This window comes from Lissotriton vulgaris, chromosome 2_1, assembly GCF_964263255.1.
Source record: "Lissotriton vulgaris chromosome 2_1, aLisVul1.2, whole genome shotgun sequence".
NCBI lineage: Eukaryota > Metazoa > Chordata > Amphibia > Caudata > Salamandridae > Lissotriton > Lissotriton vulgaris.
Genome location: NC_141687.1, coordinates 297889911 through 297913003, shown reverse-complemented (window position 1 = coordinate 297913003; position 23093 = coordinate 297889911). Strand labels below are relative to the sequence as shown.

General features: G+C 43.8%; 1 protein-coding gene across 1 annotated transcript in view; it reads right to left on the bottom strand.

The window, feature by feature from the left end:
* The window catches only part of LOC147730217 (uncharacterized), a 330076-nt gene that overhangs the window by 113037 nt on the left and 193946 nt on the right, over positions 1-23093 (bottom strand). The window contains exon 3 of the mRNA XM_086958528.1: positions 18980-19143. Within this exon, the coding sequence (XP_086814654.1) occupies positions 18980-19143 (164 nt within the window). The remainder of the gene's footprint in view (positions 1-18979; positions 19144-23093) is intronic.

Here is a 23093-nt window from a genome sequence, read left to right as displayed (position 1 = left end):
AATGCAACTTGGTAACTGTTACCAAACACGCATTTTGCTTTCGCGATTTGGTATTAGGAAGGGGTGTGTTTAGGGTATCCATTCCCAATACCAATTAGCACTGGTATATATAAATGTTTTCCGACCGGGAATGCCGTCACAAAACATTTGCAAGTTGGTGGTAATGTATTCTCAGACGGGAAGGGATCCTAAAGGTACCTCTTTCCCTTTGTGAATGTGGGTGCCAACATTTTTTAAGAGCAGGCCCCACAAACCACTTCCTATTCTTAAAAGATGGAAAGTTAGCTTTTCAGGAAAAAGGGCTGCATTCCAAAAAAATATCTTGCTTTATTTTAAAAGCAATCACAGACATGGTGGTCTTCTGACCCCAGCAAGCCACCATCCCTGTGATGGATAGCCATTCACAATGGGTCGCAAATTGTGACCTGCCTCATGAATATTAATGAGGCAGGTCCATTTGCGAGCCGTTGCAAGTCGCTAACACAAACACACTGTTGTACAACGCAGTTTGTGATTTCCTAATAGTGAAACACTAAAATTCGCTATTAGGAAATCGCAAACACGCGATTTTGTACATCTGGCCCTCAGTTTCAACACAAAAATAGCTGCGGCTAGATTTTAGGTGCAAAGCGGCAACCAGTGAAGATTACAGGCTCAGGCAATTAACCAGGTTACCGCTAGATAAATAGCAGCACTAAGGAAAGGAGAAAGGAGCTTACGCAGACTTAAAGCAGATACACACTACAAAATGTCAGCTCCAAATGTAAATATCACGCTTTTTAATGTCAAATACAAAAGCTTAAAAATCACGATTTCTCCTCTGACTGAATATTGGAAAATAGTCTGTTGCCATAACAGACCAATTGGCTTCACAAAATTTGGAAGCTGCTGTAATGTGAGCAAATCTCTGAAGTTAACTTTAGTGCTCACACACCTGACCACGTATATGAATGAATAGTCCTGCTTCACACTTAAATCCTGAAATCAGATGGCGGCAATGCAGCAGGGATTAGCCCTTTGGCAACCATCATCCCAGAAGCAAGAAGCTTTTAGAAAGAGACATGGATGCTAAAGTCATAGAGTAGCTTTACTCTTTTAAAATATCGTGTTATATGCGTCTGCCCTAGATTTACACGTTTTTGCGTCTTGTTTGCGTTACTTGTTTAATGCAAACCTGATGCAAAGTGTAGTGGTGGTATTTACAATTCAACCCAAACTGCAATTTGCATTGGGTTGTAACCAAAACTAATCCAGACCTGTGTAATGCTCTGCCTTTCATTACTTTGAGTCAAGGGGGTGCGCCACAGGTTGCGCATAGGGGTTCCCATGCAAATACCCATTGCTTTTTTACACAAAACCGTATCTACAAAGAATTGTAGACAGGGATTTGTGCAAAAATCCTCTACCTACTTGAGGCTGGCATGACAAGGAGACATAGTTTAATTTCTCCTCATTTTTCCCTCTTTGCATGCATGGAGCATTCTACAGGACACATGCAAAGTGGCAAACGCCTTGAAGCACAATTTTTGTACGGGAAGTGATCTCTTCCTGTATAAACACTAAGGGGCAGATTTATGAGGTCCTTGCGCCACGTTTACGCCGCTGTTGCGTCACGCAAGGCGGCGTAAACGTGGCGCATCCCTACGAACGATTTACGACGTGACGCATCTAGGCAGATGCGTCACGTTGTAAAGCCCTGCACCGCTTGTGGGAGTTCCGGTGCAGGGTGGGCGTTCCGGGGCAGGTGCGCCTCGCAAAAGTGGCTGAGTGAAATCTATGAGATTTCACTCAGTCACTTTTAAGCGTATGCTGCGTCAAAAGCCTGCGCCTGCTTGAAGCAGGCGTAGGTCTTGACGCAGCATTGTCAAAATGGGGCACCCCCGAGCCTTGCTGGAGCTGCGTCGCGCTTGCGACGCAACTCCAGCAATGCGACACATTTCCGGCACAGATGCGTCACGCATCTGTGCTGTTTTTGCACCATGATGCGCCGCATTATAAATGCGGCGCACCATGGCTGGCGGAGCTGTGGCGCACTGAGGTTAATGTTAACTGGCGCATCCCTGGGGATGCGCCAGTTAACATAAATCTGCCCCTAAGTGGCAGATTTATGTCGGACTTGCACCGCCGTTGCGTCACGCAACGTCGGTGTAACCGTGGCGCATCCCTACGACCCATTTACAACGTGACGCATCTAGGCAGATGCGTCACGTTGTAAAGCCCTGCGCCACATGTGGGCGTTCCGGCGCAGGGTGGGCGTTCCGAGGCAGGTGCGCCTCGCAAAAGTGGCTGAGTGAAATCTACAAGATTTCACTCAGTCACTTTTAGGCCAATGCTGCGTCAAAACCCTGCGCCTGCTTGAAGCAGGCGTAAGGCTTGACGCAGCATTGGACAGAAAGGGCACCCCCGAGCCTTGCTGGATCTTCGTCGCGCTTGCGACGCAACTCCTGCAATGCGCCATCTTTACTGCACAGATGCGTCACGCATCTGTGCCGTTTTTGCCCCATGGTGCGCCGCATTGTAAATGCGGCGCACCATGGGTGGCGGAGCTGCGGCGCACAAAAACTGCCGCATCCCTGGGGATGCACCAGTTATTGTAAATCTGCCCCCATGCGTACCACAAAACTGACACACTTGCATTGCGGTGCAAGGGTGTCTTCGTGGGCGATGGCAGCCAAAAGTACACCAGCAAAGGGAGAGAGCAGAACAATTTCACATCTTACCAGATATGGAGCTGTTTAGTTCACTCCTGTTCACGCAACACAAAGCAGCAACTGTACTTGCTGCCCTGCGTTGGTTGATTTCGTTGGGTAAATCTGGGCTCGGGTCTTTTACAACACCAGTCTGATTTTTTAGAAGAGGAACTTTATTTACAGTGTGAACCTCCATTCAGCCTCTAATCATCTCATAGTAATCTCAAAATTCAAACTCTCCAGATGGGGAGTTAGATATTTTAGGGGCCAGACCACTTATTGAAGAATTCCCTGCCTCTAGTTGTGATAACAAATCTTAAATCCAAGCAAATAACCATCTAGGGGCAGAATTATCAAGAGTTTGTGATGGTGCATGGTCACAAAAAAGTTATGCAAACTGTTGCATAATGTTGAAACGCTATTTGGTTTCTAATGCTGAAAGGTGGATCTATAATTAACGCAAAAAGTGAATTGCCCTGCTATGCATGCCCAAGTTACCACTCATGTAATTTTTTATTAAGTCTTTTTATTGAAATCAGGTGTAACATATAGACAACAATCATTACAACCACATATTATCGTAGTGATACTGCAAGAAAGCACCAGAGGAGGTGCACCTCCCACGAGCAACGTCGGCCATATTTATCACAGTTGCAGTGCGCTTAGTCGTTGTGCAATGGTATCATCCTTGGACAACGGGGGTTCGCAGATCCCACCCTTATATGTGTTCCAGCTATCCCAGATCTGTGTCCACTTTTTGGGGCACCTCAAGCCACATAAATTGTTTTCTCAGTGACCATACACCAGTCCATGTCCTTGCTCCAATTCACTAATCTGGGCGGTTACCGGGCCTTCCACAGCCTGACTATATTACGTTTCGCTGCCATCAGTCCCAAGGTAACCCACATGCGCCCTTTAGCGGTAAGGTCCGTTGGCCCCAAGGCGCTCAGAAGAGCTGTTTTTATAGTTCCATCAATTTGTTCGCCCAATACACTATCCATAAGTCCCACAATTCCCGCCCAATATCTTTGAATAACAGTGCGTACCCAAATCATATGTATGAATGTGCCTGCCTGTCCACCACGATGGTACAATCTATGCAGGATCTTGAGCTGTACTAAAAGCAAACCACTCATGGTTTTCGACACAAAGCCCTATTTTTTAACAATGCTACAGGGGGCTTTGTGCCTGAAATAAAACTTCCAGAGGCAGGCACTAAGACAGAAAAATATATGCTGCACTGTAATGTATGCATTCAATGTCTGAACGTTTTAAACTATATCTAAGCATAGTATTTTGTACTGGAAGGATACTTTTCCCATGTAAAAGCTGTGCTAGACAACTTGCACTCACCACCAAAGGTGTGTGTGTTGCCCCAGGCAGCCTGAAAGTGCACCAGAAATGGGCAACAGAGCAGCAGCGTCATCTCCTAGTAGATATGGAGCTGCCCTGTTCTCTCCTCTTTGGTTGCTGCATTGTGCTATAAATGTGGAAATCTCCTGTCACCACTGTTCACTTAACCTTGCAAATGTTCTTTGCTGATTTTGCCTTGCTTTACTGCCAAAAGATCATAAAGGTGTTGTTAGCTCTTTATGACTAAACAGATAAATAGAAAATTAGAGCTAGCTCCTGATTACCTAGGTGACCACCCTCTTATCCCACGTCCTGGTTCCAGTCTCCCTTTCCTTTGCTATGTTACAGTTTCCTCTCTGCCATTTCTACCCCATTTTTTATTAGTACCATGGACATTATGTTGCTTTGGTGGTTACAGGGTGTGTTTTTTGTTTGTACCCCAGGCCCCTGCCTAACCTCATCGGTCCCCTGCACCTTCTGCATATAGACTCTTGAAGCCCGTTCCTGCACACCAAGGCAGCTACCTTGTTTGGGCAAATGCTGGAAGCTATAGTTCCTGTACCCTGGTTTTGCCTTTTCTTGGCTATTCCACTGTAACAAATTAAGAGTGAGGATTAAGGGAGTTATTTCTGATGGTTATCTCTGACCTAAGGATCTTTTATCTGGCAGCAGACTGGATCCAGGGAATTCTTCATCAACGCCCCTTCCTGTCAGCTACCTGTGGTTTTAGAGTGGTTTCGGGCCACCCCGAAATTGACAAAGTGAAGCCACAAAAAACACAAGCCCAGAGCATTGACATCAGGGGCCGTATAATGATCAGGTGGACCTGACCAACAAAGAGCTGAGCACCTGTTTTTTGCCTTTGAGGTTTCTAGGGTTCACACATATAATATGTATGGTAATCAAAGATTACAACTTGTTCTCTCTAAAGTTCTTCCATTACCTAAGGGTTATATGTATGAACTTTAGGTGCGTCCCTTGGGGACCCCTTCCTAATTGTGAATGGGTTACCACCTACATACAGTAGGTGGTAAAATGTGAATGTTATGCGGCCACATTTTGGTCACAAAACATTCCTACACACTGATGCGATTTAGTATTCGGAAGGGACGCCCTAAACATGCCCCTTCCTAATAGCAAATCGCAAACCCATTTTGCGATTCAGCAATAGGTAACCAAATTGCAAAATAGGGTTTGCTGCATCTGAAATGCATTTTTTGCATTCACAAATGGGTAGATTCTGCTAATCGGCCCCTTAGCGAAGACAAAAATGCTTGATGCAAGTGCCTCTAAAAGTCTACATTTTGGCAGACTCTCACAGGAGTGTTAATCTTTACACTCTACTATAGGTAAACCAATTGCCTACTTTAGAACAGGGAAACCAGGTTATAGCCTTGGCGTTGGCTCAACATCCTGTGATTCTGGGCAAATCCCTTAATCTCCCCTTGACTACCAAAACATAAATGTAACCTAACTGGTGCTCCAATACCTTCAGGTCGAGTTTGCGCTATACAAAATTGCCAAAAAAATGCAGGTTGTCATGTCACTCAAAGGAAAAGACAAAGGGGCATATTTACACCACCACAACGTTACTTTTTCTGACGCTGTGGTGGTGACAGGGCCTTCACCTTATTTATAAGGCAGCGTTAAGCCACTTAACGTGGCTTAGCTCCACCTTGTGTATAAGGCTCTCGTTCACGCTATACCTAGCGTTAAAGGGGTGGGCAATGGGTGTTCCACTACAACACACATTGATGTTGCTGCTGCTCCATATTTACAAGGACAGCATAATATGGGGCAGCACCATAAATTAAGATGAGGGAAAACCTGGTCTTAAACAGGCGCAACAAGGAGAAATGTTTCATTGGAATGCCTTCGCTGGGCAGAGTAAAGCAAGGCAGCGATGTGCTCTGCGTTGCTTTACTCCAGATTTATGTAGCCAATTCTCTTTTTTGAGTTGCATTGTGCCTGTATCATGTTGCGTGATGCAAGCGCGACACAACTGGGTTCATAAATATGGCCCAAAAAGTCCAAAACTAAACAGTTAGGGCCTCATTTATGAAAAGTGACGCATCGCTGAGTGAAAACAGCGATGCGTCACTTTTCATTGCGCCCTCCTTGTGACACCAATGATGTGTCATATTTACAGTATGACGCATCATGGCACAAGGAGTTACAGATATGTCAGTATTTCTGACCTATCTGTAAGCGCAAAAGTGACGCATTGCTGGAGTGTGTCACAAAAGTGACGCAACTCCAGCAATGTGTCCTTTCGAATGTCTGACATAATATCGACAGACAGAATATCTACATACAAAAATATCGACACAAAAATATCGAAATCAAAAATATCGGAGTCATATCTTCATAAAGGTAAGTACAAAAATATCGAAAAAATAATATCGTAGTACAAGAATATCGAAATTAAAAATATCGTTTTTTAAATGTATTAATAATAATGTAAAAATAATTTAAAAATACATATAATTTTACAAATATTAAATAAAAATATTAAAACATAATTAAAAAATTAAAACTAATACATATACATTTAAAATAAATTAAAAACTGAATAATGTAATGTATTTTTTTTATTTAATTTAATTGATTTAATTTAAATTTATTTTATTTTTACCCTGTACGACTGTACCCCAAAAACCCAAAACTGACCCTGAACCCTAAAAATACCCCTTTACCCAAAAACCCCAAACTGACCCTGAACCCTAAAAATACCCCTTTACCCAAAAACTGAAAACTGACCCTGAACCCTAAAAATACCCCTTTACCCAAAAACTGAAAACTGACCCTGAACCCAAAAAATACCCCTTTACCCAAAAACTGAAAACTGACCCTGAACCCTAAAAATACCCCTTTACCCAAAAACTGAAAACTGACCCTGAACCCTAAAAATACCCCTTTACCCAAAAACTGAAAACTGACCCTGAACCCTAAAAATACCCCTTTACCCAAGAACTGAAAACTGACCCTGAACCCTAAAAATACCCCTTTACCCAAAAACTGAAAACTGACACTGAACCCTAAAAATACCCCTTTACCCAAAAACCCAAAACTGACCCTGAACCCTAAAAATACCCCTTTACCCAAAAACCCAAAACTGACCCTGAACCCTAAAAATACTCCTTTACCCAAAATTAATTAATATTATTTAATTACCAATTAATTATTAATTAACAATAACAATAAAGTAAATATATTAGCACATTAGCTGTAATTAATTAAATTTAATAATTAATATTATTTTTTCCCAATGAATTAATTAACAATAACAAAAAATTATATATATAAAAAATTACTCTAATTAATGTAATTAACTAATTAATATTAATTAATTACCAATTAATTATTAATTAAAAATATGTAAAAAATTATATTAATTAATTAACTAATTAATATTAATTAATTACCAATTAATTATTAATTAAAAATATTTACAAACATATATTAATTAATTAATTATTATTAAATTACTTCCCACCCTATTCCCCTATAAACCCACAACCCGCTCTGATACTAAAACGCAAAATTTAAACAAATTTACAAATTTTCAAACATACATTACAAAACATGTTTAACAAACATATAAACAACATAATAAAATACATAACACTAAAAAATGTTTCGATATTAGTAAAATTCGATATTAGTAACATACATACCTTAAAAAAACGATATTCTGTCTGTCGATATTTTGGACATTGATATTCTATACTGTCGAAATTAAAACATCGATATTATTGTATATCGATATTTTAATTTCGATATTTTGTCTGCATACCGTCCTTTCACATGGGGCAAGCCCCATGTGAAAGGGCCTGCGCCAGTCTTATGCCTGCTGTGAGGCAGGCATAAGAAATTGATGCATTTGCGTCCTAGAAGTGGTGCAGGGAAATCTTATAGATTTCACTGTGTCACTTCTATGACCCTTTCTTGCGTCAGAACGCCCCCCTGCATAGATTATACCTGGCGCATGTATAATGTAGCGCAGAGGTTTACAAAGTGACGCATCTACCTAGAAGCGTCACTTTGTAAATATGGTGCAACAAGGCACATTTTTTACGCTGCTGGTGCGTCACAATAAGTGACGCACCGGCGGCATAAAAATGACGCACGGCCTCATAAATGAGGCCCTTAGTAATTCGACATGGGGTGTATGTGCTAATGTATTAAGTTAACCCAGTCAACGAAATGAAACATATAGAAAGAGCAGTGACAGAATGAAAGACTATCGTCCACTCCAGGCAACAATCGAACTAAAACAGAAATGATACAATTTAACTGCAAAATTGAGAAGGACAAATTTCTGACTAACCAAAAGATTGTCGGGCTTATTTACAAGCCTGTTGCACCGCCTGTGCGCCTCTTTGAATATGGGTCAAGTGTCGTACCAGCGGCGCAAGGGTCTTGTAAATGAACCCCTGTCTGTATGGGAGTCTGAATATCCCCTGTCCTAAAAAAATGATCATATATATTTACGATTATCAGGTGAAAGACATTCAGAAAGAGCTATCTCATGTAGGAAATTATTATTTGTAGGCAAAATTGATAACACAAGGATGATTACCCTTCTTTTGGTTTTATTGACGATGCAGTCCACCATGCTTCAAACAAATCTTTCACTGTTGAGCTTGTAAAGGGAAATAAGGGGCATATTTACAAGGAAATGCAAAACGCATGGATGTGCCATATTTACAACACAGCGCAGCCCTGTGGTTTCCCCAGCACTGGCGTTGAAAATAGCTGCCTATCGCCAACACAGACACCCTTGTGCGATAGTGCAAAGTTGCCTCCTGCGTTGTAGAGAATGATTGTTTATGTGCAGGAAGGCGTCCCTTCCTGCACATAAACAATCAATAATAGTGATATGTTACTTCTATGTGTGTTGCATTCTACAGCACACAATGAAATAGCATATTGTCATTATTTAATGATTATTTATGCACAGGAAGGGATAGCTTCCTGCAAATTATTACATAAGCAATCATTAATGGCGGAATGCAGGACACATAGAAAGAGCAAAATGATGGGAAATAAAAGTATTTCTCCTTGTTGCACCAATCTAACGCCAGCTGCTGAGCGGCTTTAGTTTTTGGTGGTGGCTCAGATTTACAGGTCCCTGTAAATAGGGGGCAGCGTAAAAAACCGATGGGTGTTGCGGTGGAACACCCACTACAACACCCACTACACGCCCTTTCATGCAGATACCTGTGTGAAAGTGTAGCAAATTTACAAAGCGGAGTTAAGCCACGCTAAGTGGCTTAACGGTGCCTTGTAAATAAGGTGAAGCCCCTATCGTCACAGGAACTTTGGAAAAAATGACGCTCCCGTGGTGATAGGGTCTTGTACATATGCCCAAAATATACCCATGGCTAGTAAGTATGTCACCAGTGGGCTGCAGCACTTATTGCACCACAACTGCTGTGACAAAGTAAAAAATGGGTCTAGGTCTGCTATTGTAGTCTAGTCAGGCAACCTTTAAACTGTGAACTCAATATGGCAAAATAATCCTTTTGGCAAGGCCAAACCTTCCTTCTTAATATTTTATAAGTAACCCCTAAGGCAGGCCTGAGTAGCCCACAAGACAATGTGCCAGATACTTAAAAGAAGGAAATGTCAAATTCAAACTTTACAAGTCCTCCCAGTGAGAACTAGAAATTGTCATTTTCACTGTAGTAAAGTCAGAAGTCCAATTGGCAAACATGGGGATTCCCGAGCCCACAAGCATGCATCCGACTTTCATCGTGGTTGGCCTGAAACTCTAAGACTGGCTTGACACTTATGTTCAAGGCTCATAGTGTATTGCTAAGAGTGAAAAACAGTGATTTACCAAACTGTTTGGAACTTTTCAAACATTAAAGATTGAAAAACAGTGATTAACGAAGATACCGCTGAAATCATAACTGGTAAAAATATACGCTGGTCCCTATGCATGATTCCTTTGCGTTGTTCTTGCATCACACAAGGCAACGCAAGAACAAAGAAAATGCTTCAGTAATATTTACAAAGCCATGCATGGCTGATTTGCGTGGCCTTGTGTAGCTTTGTAAAGAAATCTAACGCAAAGCAGCTGCTTCTGCTTATTACATTTCTTCTTGGAAGGCGTTCCATAGGTGGAGCAAGGGCTTTCTCGTGCATACACCCATGAATTTTGGCACAATCTCAAATTTATATAGACTTGTAAACATGCGAACACATCAATATGTGATGCCTTAAAAAGTGAGGCATAAGGAGGAGCAATATCCATATTTCTCCACGTTATTTCAACTTTCTACTTATGCTGCATTCTGCGGCACACATAGAAAGTGTAAAATGCTTCTACGGATTGTTGTTGTGCAGGAAGGTATTACTTCCTGCACAGAAAAACCCTGCCTGTAATGCAGGATCCCTTGCACTATCCCACAGTGCGCCAGCGCATGGAGAGAGCAGAAATGCTTTACACTTGTTTTCTTTGAGTTAAGCGTGCTTGCTGTGTGCCACATTTACCCGGGACCAGTGGAGTAGCTAGCCCTTGTGCCGCCTTTGGCGGTCACTGCTTTTGCCGCCCGGGGTGGGGTGCTTGAAAGAGTGGGGGGTGGGGGCGATTTTTGCTGTGCCGCCCGTGGCAGCTGCATGAGAGACCAGAGGGGTGGGGGGTGGAGGCTGCAGCCCCAATACTCATGCCCGCTGTGGAGCACCCCCTCCACCGCCCGCACCCTCCTTGCTAATCCACTACCCGGAACTGATCTAAGGTTAGATTTAAAGAATCCTAACCGGACCTGATATAGATAATTGACATTATTACTTTGGGAGTTCTAAAAACCCCACCAACTAATATTCAATTTTTCTCACAACCGTCAATCTGAGAAGGAAAGAAACCAAGGAAATGCCACTGAGAGCAGTGCCTGGGGCCTCATTTATGAGGCTGCGCGTCACTTTTACGCCGCCGGTGTGTCACTTTTTGTGACGCACTAGTGGCGTAAAAAATGCGCCTTGTTGCGCCATATTTACAAAGTGACTCATCTAGGTAGATGCGTCACTTTGTAAACCCCTGCGCCACATTATACCTGCACCAGGTATAATGTATGCAAGGGGTGAGTATTGACGCAAGGAAGGGTCGTAGAAGTGACGCAGTGAAATCTATGAGATTTCACTGCGTCACTTTTAGGACGCCGTTGCATCAAAATCTTGCGCCTGCCTCACAGGAGGCGTAAGACTGACGCAGTCCCTTTCACATGGGCCTGGCCCCATGTAAAAGGACACATTGCTGGAGTTGTGTCACTTTTGTGACACACTCCAGCAATGCGTCACTTTTGCGCTTACAGATACGTCAGAAATACTGACGTATCTGTAACTCCTTGCGACATGATGCGCCATACATTAAATATGACGCATCAATCATGACGCAAGGAGTGCGCACTGAGAAGTGACGCATCGCTGCTTTCACGCAGCGATGCGTCATTTCTCATAAATGAGGCCCCTGGTGTCTTGTTGTCTAGTACATCACATTACTTAGATGTAGGGTGTGTCCGGCGATTTTGGGACAAACTCTCGTCCTCGGAGGTTCAGAGGGTATCAGCCTTCTGTACTAATGAAATGGGCAGGTCAGAAACAGAAAAGGTAAAATATATACAGCCCGAAAAATCGTGACATTTAAGATGATTGAGGCCTGTCCTCTCACCTTTCGAAAGGGAATTAAAAGAGACATGTACAAGAGAGCCTAGGCTCCAGGATATGGAGTACGTAAAGAGAAAGCCCTCAGCCAACTATATGTGGGAATCCTGGGAAATTCAGAGGGTGTTGCTGTACATATCTGCACTCCCGGACGCTTGACATCCACTACTACTTCTAATAAAAATTCGGGTCGCACTGAATTTTCGGGACCAAAGAAAATTGTGATGCATGTTTTTTAGATGCTGAGAGTAAGTGCAGGTGTGGGCTAAGGTTTCAAAATGATAATGTTTGGGCCCGCTATTTGATCTTAAAACCTCTCTTTATAAAATATAATATAAAACACCAGAAATGTAGATGAAAAATGTGCCTTAGCAAAACTTTCAAAATAAGTTTGGGATAAAATGGTGTTGACTATAGTACAAGACCGGTTGGGACTATGATTACATGTGTGAAGGCTCGGGGCAAGTAGAGGGGCATATTAACAAGAGGGGGACATAAAATTATCGCCGCTTTAGCATCTGTTTTTGACCGAAAAACTGCGATAATTTTATCGCAATATTAGTAAGGACACGCTAGCCTGTGTTTCCTTGATTTAGAACCCGCTTTGCATCGCATTGTTAATGAGATGCAAAGTAGGCATGCCTCAATAGACTACATGGGAAAATATTGCGAAGGCAGCTTTGCGATATTTACAACAATGCCCCAGCCGGCGTAGCGATGAACAAAATTAATCTAACCGGCTATTAACGCTGGATTTTAACGTCTGCTAAAATCTAGTCTTAGGCATACTTTGCTGGTTTCCGTTATCTCTGGAATTTTCATCACCAATGCGCTAAGCGTTGTAAATACAGCGCTAGCTTGGCGATGAATTCCAGCGATAGCCGTCGATAGGGAAACTCGCGCTAGGCGCGGGCAGCGATAATTTTCGCTTTGGCTTGTTAATATGCCCCATGTTTGTATAGACTTTCAAGCCCTTGTAAGACCAATGTTATTGTGGTTTTCTGAGAGACACATTATACGTGTGTGGAACTGGTCTGATTGGGGGGAGGTGGGGAGAGGGGTCTGGGTCATTTTAAAGTACTTTTATAATGTGTATCATTGTTTTACTGTTTTAAAAACAAGTGTCTAAACATTAATAAAAAACCTTGAACCTTTAACCTCACTTAGTTGTAGATGGTGTCTGGGCCTACACAAGTTGCCACAATGTGATGAAGCCTCATTGGCCCTCACAATCAGTCCTAAGGAGATGGACATCCTTCCTGGATGTCCAGTAAATATTGGTGCCTATTCTGGGTCTGCCGGGTTGCACAGGATGTTACCATACACCGTTCAGAAGGCTGGCATCCAAACTATATCTCACCTTTAGTTTTGCAACATTTACCAACCGAGAGAATGGCTCTCCTAATGACTTACTGAATTAGTTTATTGATGTTTGTAGTGTTCTCTGTAATATGTGACTGTTGCCTCCATACTTTACAGTAGTGCTTCCTAGCATTCAAGTTTGGTGATACGAGAAGGGGGCTACAGGTGCAGTCGATAGCCATGGTGGCGGGTATAAGAGATATCATTTTTTGATGGCACGCACATGTTGTACAGATGATAATACCTACAGGTTCAACAGCTACAGTTCATCATCCTCGCAGGCATAATGGGTACAGTTAGTATTTCTCAAGTACCATCCGTGTAGCTGGGAGAGAAATGGCCTCAACTGGTTCTATACCGATGCAAACGGGACTCCAAATTACCTAATATGTTAAAGTATTTAGCGCCTCATTTACAAGTCCATTGTGCCACTGATGCATAACTTTCTTTGACGTGCCAGCAGCACAATCAGCTTGCTTATATTTACTTGGCTGTGTAAAATCAGCCTGTGTGGCTTTTCATGACCGTATAAAATACAGGCCCCTTTCACACATTACTGTGCGTGAAAGGGCCGTTCCATGGGTGTTGCTGTGGATTTTTCCACGCAACATCCATGGAACCTGACACATTACCAAATTTACAATGTTGTGTAAAGCTGGGAATGTGCCAGAATCCTACACCTAAAAAGAGGGAAATCCCATTAATTATTGGTTTTAGTGCAGGAAAGTGTCCATTCCTGCTCACAAACAATCATCCCCACAACATGATGCAAGGGCGCCTGCGTTGGCGCACTGCCGCTGTTGGTGCTCCAGCACAGGGGGAGAAGAACAGCAATGCGCCGTATTTTTACGCACGGCAGACCTGCCCGAAAGGCCTGCTGCGCTGCCGTGCATCAAAATATAGTAAATGAGTCCCACAGAGTTTGGTATTCCAACCTTTTATTTATTGTTGGAAGTTATAGTTGGTGAGGGTGGCCACATAACACTTACTTTAACCCGTAACCACAGTAGGACAGACACAACACTGACGAGTTATTATTAGAACTCTGGTAGGGGAGAAAGCCACCCAAGGACAGCAAATAGATAATATAAAATGGAACACTGCCTAAATGAGTGTTTAACAACGTAGCTCGGCCATGTGGACACTTACCATCCCAACACCCCAAAAAGTCGCAGATCACAGTGGAGTGCAACATGTTTTGTTAAACTCACAAGGGTCACAAGGGCATCTGGGAGAGACTAGAGAGCACAGTAGTAACTTGAGTTAGACGTTGCTTTCAGATGAGGGGAGGATGCAGGCTACTGAGAACAGCATGGAGAGGAGAAATGACTGAGTTATCTGCTTCCAATGTAGATTTGCTTGTGTGGAGGGATTGCCAGTGTTGCAACTATAGTGCTCCTGGTGGGACAGTTCTGTTTGAAGGTGTTTAGGGGCAGATTTACAAGCACTGCCGCATCACTGCAATTTAGCAGAAATGCGTCAGTTCAATTGCGTGACGCAAAAAAACCTTGCGCCACCATGGATGCGTTGCATTTACAATGCTGCGCATCATACATCTGTTGTCGTAAAGGCAACACATTGCTTGAGTCGTGTCGCAAGCGCAACACAACTCCAGCAATGCTCAGGAATGCCTATTGCTCTTGTGCTACGTCACTCCTTTTGCCTGGTTCAAGCAGGTGTAAGGCTTTGATGCACTGACTTCGTAGAAGCGATGCAGTGAAATCCTGTAGATTTCACTTCGTCACTTTTACGATGCTTTCAATGCTTTCCTGCGTGGGAACGCCCACCCTGCATACATTATACCTGACACTGGTATAATGTGACACAGCGCTTTACAACCTGGCGCATCTCCCTAGATGCGTCACGTAAATGTGTTGCAACGTGGCGCATTGTTTACGCCGCTTCTGAGTCACAAAAGTGACTCAATGGGGGCGTAAAAGTGTCGCAAGGGGCTTGAAAATCTCCCCCATAGTTTTTATGCAACGTGTAAGGAAAACAAGGGCAACCTCACTCACAGCGAAGCAGGGCATACAATATATTAGGAAAAATAATGGTTCTTGTGGACAATGCGCGAAATGATAACACATTTACAATGGCAAATTCAAACGGAGAAATAGGATGTTGAAAGAGAAACTATTATACACAAAAAAATAAAGAGTCCAAATACTGTTTGGCACAAGAAATGAATGTCTATATTGAAAAACAGATCGTGCTCGGTGTCTCAAGTGACAAGAACCAAGGAATAATATGTGACACAATGCAAAATAGAATATGATTTCTTAATATGCAAAACCGACTATTTATGAATGAGCTATGTCCAACAATAGCCTCTTTTAAGATTTAAGAAGGCCGGAAATGGTTCGTTATGACAATTGAATTATCAGGTGTCCCTTATCTTAAGGGTCCAGATGAGACCCCCCACTTTATTTGGGGTAAAAACGTTGTTGACTGTTGTCATAACACACCATTGTTCTTTCTAATATAGGTGCCTATTTATGAGCCTCTTGCGCTACTATTGCGTTACTTTTTGTGACGCAACGGTGTCATAAACAATGCGCCACGTTGCGCCATTTTTACAAACTGATGCATCTAGGCGATGGGTCATCTTGTTAAGCCCTGCGCCACATTATACCTGTTTCAGGTATAATGTATGCGGGGTGATTCCCGGAAAGAAAGCCTCATAGATGTAACGCAGTGAAATCTATCAGATTTCACTGCGCCACTTCTAGGATGCCACTGCGTCAAAACCTTATGCCTGCCTCATAGCAAGTGTAGGGGTGACACAGTGCAATGTTTATAGGCCTCCCCATGCATTGCTGGAGTTGCGCCATGCTTACGACATAACTCCAGTGATGCATGAGTTTTGCACCTACAGATACGTCAGGATTCCTAACGCATCTCTCACTCCTTGCGACATGGAGGGCAGTACAGTAAATACTGCGCACCCGTGGTGTAGCAAGGAGGGCACAGTGAAAAGTGGTGCATCGCTGTTTTAACGCAGCGATGCAACACTTTTCATAAATGAGGCCCATAGTGTTTATGCAAAGTATGGGGTTTTGTATGGTGGGTCTTCGGTGTGAAGCAGAAACATCTGAAGTGTGCCAAGGACGTGGTGTGAATCCACAAGTTGTCAAAGTGTGGCTGATAAGTTGCCCTACTAACAAGCCAGCTACTCATCAGGCCTAAGTATATTTCTGTAGTTGCATGTATGCACGTTTTAATTTCTGGAATCAAGGAACGAAGAGCGGCAGTAGTCAAATCCAGAGGGTACGATGTCTTGAAAGACAATTCTGAAGTTATTGAAGGGACGGTTTCAGTATTCTCAGCAGCGGCAGTCTATTGAAACAGCGGTAGCCTTTCTTCTTCACACCAGAGGTGCCTGAGAATGAGGGAAGAAACAACAATCAAAAGGGCTTTGCTGATAGCTTATTGAGATTTCGGAGACATGTTGTTAGTCTGAGAATAGGTCTTTGGGATTCGGGGCCATATGATCAAGAAAGTACAATACATTATCGCTGCTTTTATTGGCAAGAAACTGCCGCTAAAGCGGCGATAATGGGCTTGATATTATGCCCTTGTGAATTCCCATAGAAGCCCAGGTTAACATCAGAACCTGGGCTTCTATGGGAATTCACAAGGGCATATTATCAAGCCCATTATCCCCGCTTTAGCAGCAGTTTCCTGCCGATAAAAGCAGCGATAATGTATCACCCTTTTTTGAATGTATGGCCCTCGGTTTTGTTGAGACAAAGCCACTTGTTGAACATCAATTTATGAACTGGAGCCTCCCTGTAGGGGTGGGCTTGTGGGTTGTTATGTTTCAAATGGTCGGGGAACGTATATATAGTGGGCTGTCTACAGTTGTCTGGTATTCTCTGTATGACACAGACAGGATCACACATCCCAGTGTATATTAATAAAGTATACATGAATTTGTACTCAGGTTAGATTTGTGGATTATTTCTGCTCGCGTGGATTCCCACTTGCAACAGTATTCAGGTAGTTGGCCAGAATATTCACAGCTTCAGACCCTTTAATCAGTGTGTAAGTAATTTAACGGACCTAGGGGCAGATTTACAAACCCCCTGCGTCACTTTTTGTGACTCAGCGGTGGTGTAAAAATGCAGCCCATTTACAAGGTGACACATCTAGGGAGATGCGTCACGTTGTAAAGCCCTGCGTCACATTATACCTGTGTAAGGTATAATGTATGCAGGGTGGGCGTTCCCACGCAAGAAAGCCTTGTAGAAGCGAATAAGTGAAAGCTAGAAGATTTCACTACGTCACTTGTAGGACGCCACTGCGGCACTCCTTACACATGCTTGGAGCAGGTGTAAGGAGTGACACAGCACAATGAGGATAGGCCTCAACATGCATTGCTGGAGCTGCGTTGTGCTTGTAACATGACTCCAATAATGCGTGACTTTTGCGCCAACAGATGCGTCAGAATTCCTGAAGCATCTGTCAATCCTTGCACCATGGTGCACCGTATTGTAAATACGGCTCATCAAGGTGGCGCAAGGGCTTCTCGGGGTGGCGCAGGGAAAGTGACGCATCTCTACAGTTGCGTCACTTTCTTGTAAATCTGGACTCCAGTCACTAGAGCCTGGACAAAATGTGTCAAACCCGGAGGATGAGTAGTGTCATCAGCACGCTGTACTGAAATTTTGGAGCAGAAGCCGGGTAGGCAGGGAAGCTTCCAATTAAACACTTCTATGCTGTACCCAATGATGAAATTGGAGGAAGTCAAACACTATTGGAAATGAATTTATAAGCAAAATAATCGGTCCCATAAGTAAAAAGCTTGAAACAACTGTGCAAAAGATACAATTTGGACGAAATTTGGTTGTGTGCATGGTCATTTTTGGGAAGTGGTGTTTTAGGAGCAGCCTTATTTAGGGTGATGGGTACTATATTTATAACCATATTTTGTAATTTCATGTTCGACATTACCAAAAACAGCAAACTTTAATGTCTGTTCTGCTCAGCCACCCAAAATACATGTGATGCACATTATGGGACTGATTGACAAAGGTAAACTTACACTTTGAAAATCTCTTTATGTTTTTCGGTATTCACAAACTACGAGTTTAAATTTACTAATGGGAATTACGACTGTGAAGAGACTCCACAGTTGGGGCGGAAAACTCTGAACATAAAAAGATAGAGCAGGCATATTTTTGGGTGGTTTTTTTTGCGGTGTCTCCTCATAAAAGTACTTTTTTCATACATTTTGTAAACTCATAGGGGCATATTATCAAGGGGGTTTATCTCCGCTTTTTTGGCTTTAAAAGCCAAGAAAGTGGAGATAAAATTATCTCCCTATTACCTAGCTGTCGCTAATACCAGTTAGCGACAGCTAGTAGGAGATAGCAACTATCTTGGGCCCCACTTTGCATGTCAGTGATATTTATCATTAATGACAGGCAAAGTGGGCGTGCCAAGATGTTAGCGACTGAATACAGTCGCTAACATCGCTATCTCCTATTACCAACTTTTGGAGATATTCGCGCTAAGCGCGAATATCTCCAAAAGCTAACACCTGCCCTGAGCAGTTCTTAGCCATGTTATCCAATGGGAGGTGGATAACATGGCTAAGAGCATTAGCTCGGTAATGCATGAATATCGCAGACTTTTCAGCGATATTCATGCATTGCGGCGATTTTTATCGCATTTGCGATAAACCTTGGTAATACCAAGGTTTATTTGCGGTAAAAATCGCCGCAGCTCAGCGTTAAATTTTTGTCTCTAACCAAGCAATAGCGATAATTATTGCTATTGCTTGGTAATATGCCCCATAGTTTGTGATTATCAAAAAAGCTGTACATTTTACACAAATGTATAAGTTTACCTTTGTGAATCAGGCTCTTAAATGTTGACTGTCCAGTATACATCAACGTTCTTACTTGGCTCGCATGGCGACTTTGAGAGGGGTCTCATTGCTCCTGTCCTTCACGTCATAATCTGCTCCTTTCCGTAGCAGGTACTGAACTGTCTCTAGGTCTCCTTCTGATGCAGCAATGTGGAGTGGCGTGCGCCCATCGTAATCAACAACAGTAACATCCGCTCCCTATAAAGTACAAAAGGCACCATTGCATATATTCAACACTACCTGTATTTATAAGAAAAGATGAGCCATGATAGAAAGGAAAGCACACTGTTCACTCTTACCCACATTATAAGCCTGTTACATTAATTAAAGTGAGTTGGAAAATGGCCCTTTCTGCAGGGTCACCCCCAACCTTTAGCCCTTCTCCTCCTACTCTATGCTGAACCTTTGGACTCTGAGGGTCTAATTTATGAGAAGTGTTGCATCGCTGCCTTAAAGCAGCGATGCAACACTTCTCAGTGCGCCCTCCTTGCAACTTGATGGACGCGTCATATTTACTGTATGACCCATCATGTCGCAAGGAATGACAGATACGTCAGTATTCCTGACGTAACTGTATTCGCAAAAGTGGCGCATTGCTGGGGTGCGTCTGAAAACAGACGCAACTCCAGCAATGTGTCCTTTCACAGGGGGCAAGCCCCATGTGAATGTGCCTGCATCACCATCCAAGTCTGCCATGAGACAGGCATAAGGTTTTGATGCATTGGCGTTCTGGAAGTAGTGCAGTAAAATCTTAGGGATTTCACTGCGTCACTCCTATGACCCTTGCATGTGGGGGAACGCCCACCCTGCATACATTATACCTGACGCAGGTATAACGTAGTGCAGAGTCGTACAAAGTGACGCATCTGCCTAGATGCGTCACTTCGTAAATATGGCACAACATGCAGCATAAGTTACGCCGCCCCTGCATCACAAAAAGTGCCGCAACAGCGGCGTAAAAGTGAAGGAGGGGGTCATAAATAAGGCCCTGAGAACTTTGCCACTGATAACCAGTGCTAAAGCACATATGCTCTCTCCCGACAACATGGTGACATTGGCTCATATCCACCTGGCATATTTAATCTACTTATTAAGTGCACTATGTGTGCCAAGAGCCTGTAAATTAAATACTATTAGTGGGCCTACAGCACTGATTGTGCCACCCACTTAAGTAGCCCTCTAACCCTGTCTCAGGTCAGTCATTGCAGAACCTGTGTGTACAGGTTAGACTGCCATTTCCGCTAAGCTAAACATTTCTTTTTAATATACATATATATCACCGAAGGAACCCCATTTCCAACCCCACTGCTTAGCGTGCTCCCAGTTAAGAGACAAGCAGGGGGACTCTGGGGGATACGTACAAGAAAATGTCAGAGCATGGTGTAACACTAAATTCAGCACCGCCAGGCTCCACCATTTCCAAAACTCAGGGATGCGCTGTATTTACAAAAATAAGGCGCATCCCTGTGTTTCCCCTAGTGCTGGTGCTAATAAAGCTGCCTAGTGCAGTGCGAACATCCTTGCACCATGTTGTAAGAGTGCCTGAGCTGCAGAGGCAATTGTTTATGTGCAGAAAGTGACACCTTCCTGCACATAAACAATCATTAAAGTTGATCTGCTGCTTCTATGTGTGCTGCAGAATGCAGCGCACATGGAAAGAGCAAACTACGAGGATAAATGTATAATTCCTCCTCGTACTGATATCCTAAGACCAGGTTGTACCTGGTCTTAGGTTTTGGTGCTGCCTCATCCTTGTAAATATGGGACAGCATCAAAAGCAATGGATGTTGCGGTGAAATGCCCACTGCAACACCCCTTGCTCGCCCCTTTACCGCAGCGGACTGCTACGGAAAGGGGCATATTTACAAGGTGGCATTAAGCCACATTAAGTGGTCTAATACCACCTTGTAAATATGGGGTATGGAGCAATGCCACCCGAGCATCAGAAAAGGTAACGCTCTGGTGGTGTTAGGTGCTTGTAAATATGCCCCTCTGTCTGTCCAAAGAAACCATCCCCTGGCGGGACGTTTACAGTGGTGTCCAGCATGGCCTTAGGGGTAAGTAGTCCCCAGGGGTAGGTCATAGATCATGCCATGATCTCCCTTAGTTGGGAGATAGACTCAAAGGGTGAGCTTGTGTTCGTTGATGGTGCAAGTAACCACTTCACCCAGGTGAAAGTGAATAGGGTCTCAGCGACTGCACTGAGGGACACCAGGGCTAGCCAGACCATGTTAGTGGGCAGGCTAGTTTCTCTGGAGCAGTACACCAGCCAGACGAATAGGGTAGCCTAGGCCAATGGGCAGGACTTTTTTCACCCTATGGCCCTGGTATCCAAGGAGGGGGGTTGGAAGGTGACCCAGAGGAGGGTCATAGTTAGTCCCCAGGTACCAATAGACTGCATTCTGGGGAATGAGTTGCTCCCGGAATCAGGAGAACTGAGAGGGGCAGCACCAAGGTTGCCCTGACAGTTACATTCTTTGGGGGTACCACCCTCCAAACAGAGGGCACGCAAGCCCAGATGGAGAGGCTGGATGAGGGAGAATTCACACCTATTCAGCCTCAGAGTAAAGATCCTGGGTTGGTTGGTCAGCCTCAGGATACCAACCCTGTACTAGCGGGAGGTAGAGTGAAAGTAGGGTGCAAAATCCCTGGGCCTACTGCCTCCACACTGAGATACCACAGAGGTGAGGGAAAGCTCCGGAGCCCATAGGGGGCTCCTTGTCAGCCCCAAGGCTGGAAGAGAAGCCTACCCACTATCCCTACTTAGAGCCTCCACCTGGGAGTGAATGGCCTGTGGCCTGATAGCTGTCAGTGGCCTCTGTTGTTTACTGCCCTTATGAGCAGAGTTTTGCTTGAGTCTAATCCAAGGGGTGGGCTAGACCTCATCACAGTTTTTTTTGATTACGGATTTTATTGTTTTTCCAACATTACAGCATTCTTATGTAACACATAACAATATCCCAACTCCCCTCACCACCCACTGAGGACATCGGCTAGGAATCTGTGCCCCTGGCACTTGATCCAGGAGGCGGTCCCATCCCACCCTTACAATCAGTCATGATACTTCTGCCCTATATCCCCCTCCAGTGCAGCCACATACCAGTCCACTCCCTCGTCCTTGTCACATGTTCCCAGCAGACATCTCTAGTCCTCACTCGCCTAGCCATTCCAAATCTTGTTGAACGTTTTGGAGCATCTGCTCTGCTTATAAATCACCTTTTCCTGTGCATAGCAAATATCCATTTTGCTTTCCCAATCTCCCACCACCAGTACCACTGGGGAGCCCCATTTGTGTGACATTTCTCTCTAAGCCAGAAGGAAGGCCGGATTAAATAAAAGCAGCTGGTAGGAAAATATATCTGATCCACCCCATATCCCCAACAATACTAGTTGTGCCCCTTGGTCTAAATGGATGTCAGAGATGCCTTCTGATATAGGTCACCCCTTTAGAGTACTCACAGAAATTTGGACAAGCCCTAAGTGTATGAAGGAAAGTACCCCTCAGCCTGTGGCCTCGCCAACACTTCCCATTCGGCGCTCTACCGATTTTATGTAGGAGGACCCTGGCATAGTATACACGATGAGGATCTTGAGCTGTATAAATCTGTAGCTGGCCTTAATAACTACCACTCTTGGGAACTAATCCACAGGACTTCTAAGTCCTCCTGAGTGTTTCTCACCAGAGTCTGATCGGTGAGAGAGATCGCTTTGGTAAGCACTGGCCCATACAGCAATCTATACTCTAGTGGTGAGGTCTCCATAACATCCTCATCTGGTGGTATCCTTGCCTTTAATTCATGCCGCAATTGGAGGTACTGAAACACTTGGGAGGGCGGCATCTCATATGCCACTCTAAGATAGTCAAATGGTACCACCCTATTTGCATCCCACACGTCCGCCAGTGTACTGATCCCTATCCCATCCTATTTTCAGAAGCAGCGAAAATCCAACACCTTCCTCAACCTAGTGCCCAGCCACAGTGGTGTTCTCGGTCCCATTTCTCTATTAAGCCTATGCCAAATTGCCACAACCATTTTCGTTGCTGGGGGACCAACCTCCCACCATATATAACATGCACCCCCCCCCCCATTGACTTTTCATTTAAATGAAAAGCTGGATCCTCAACCAGTGCATATGCACAGCCATTG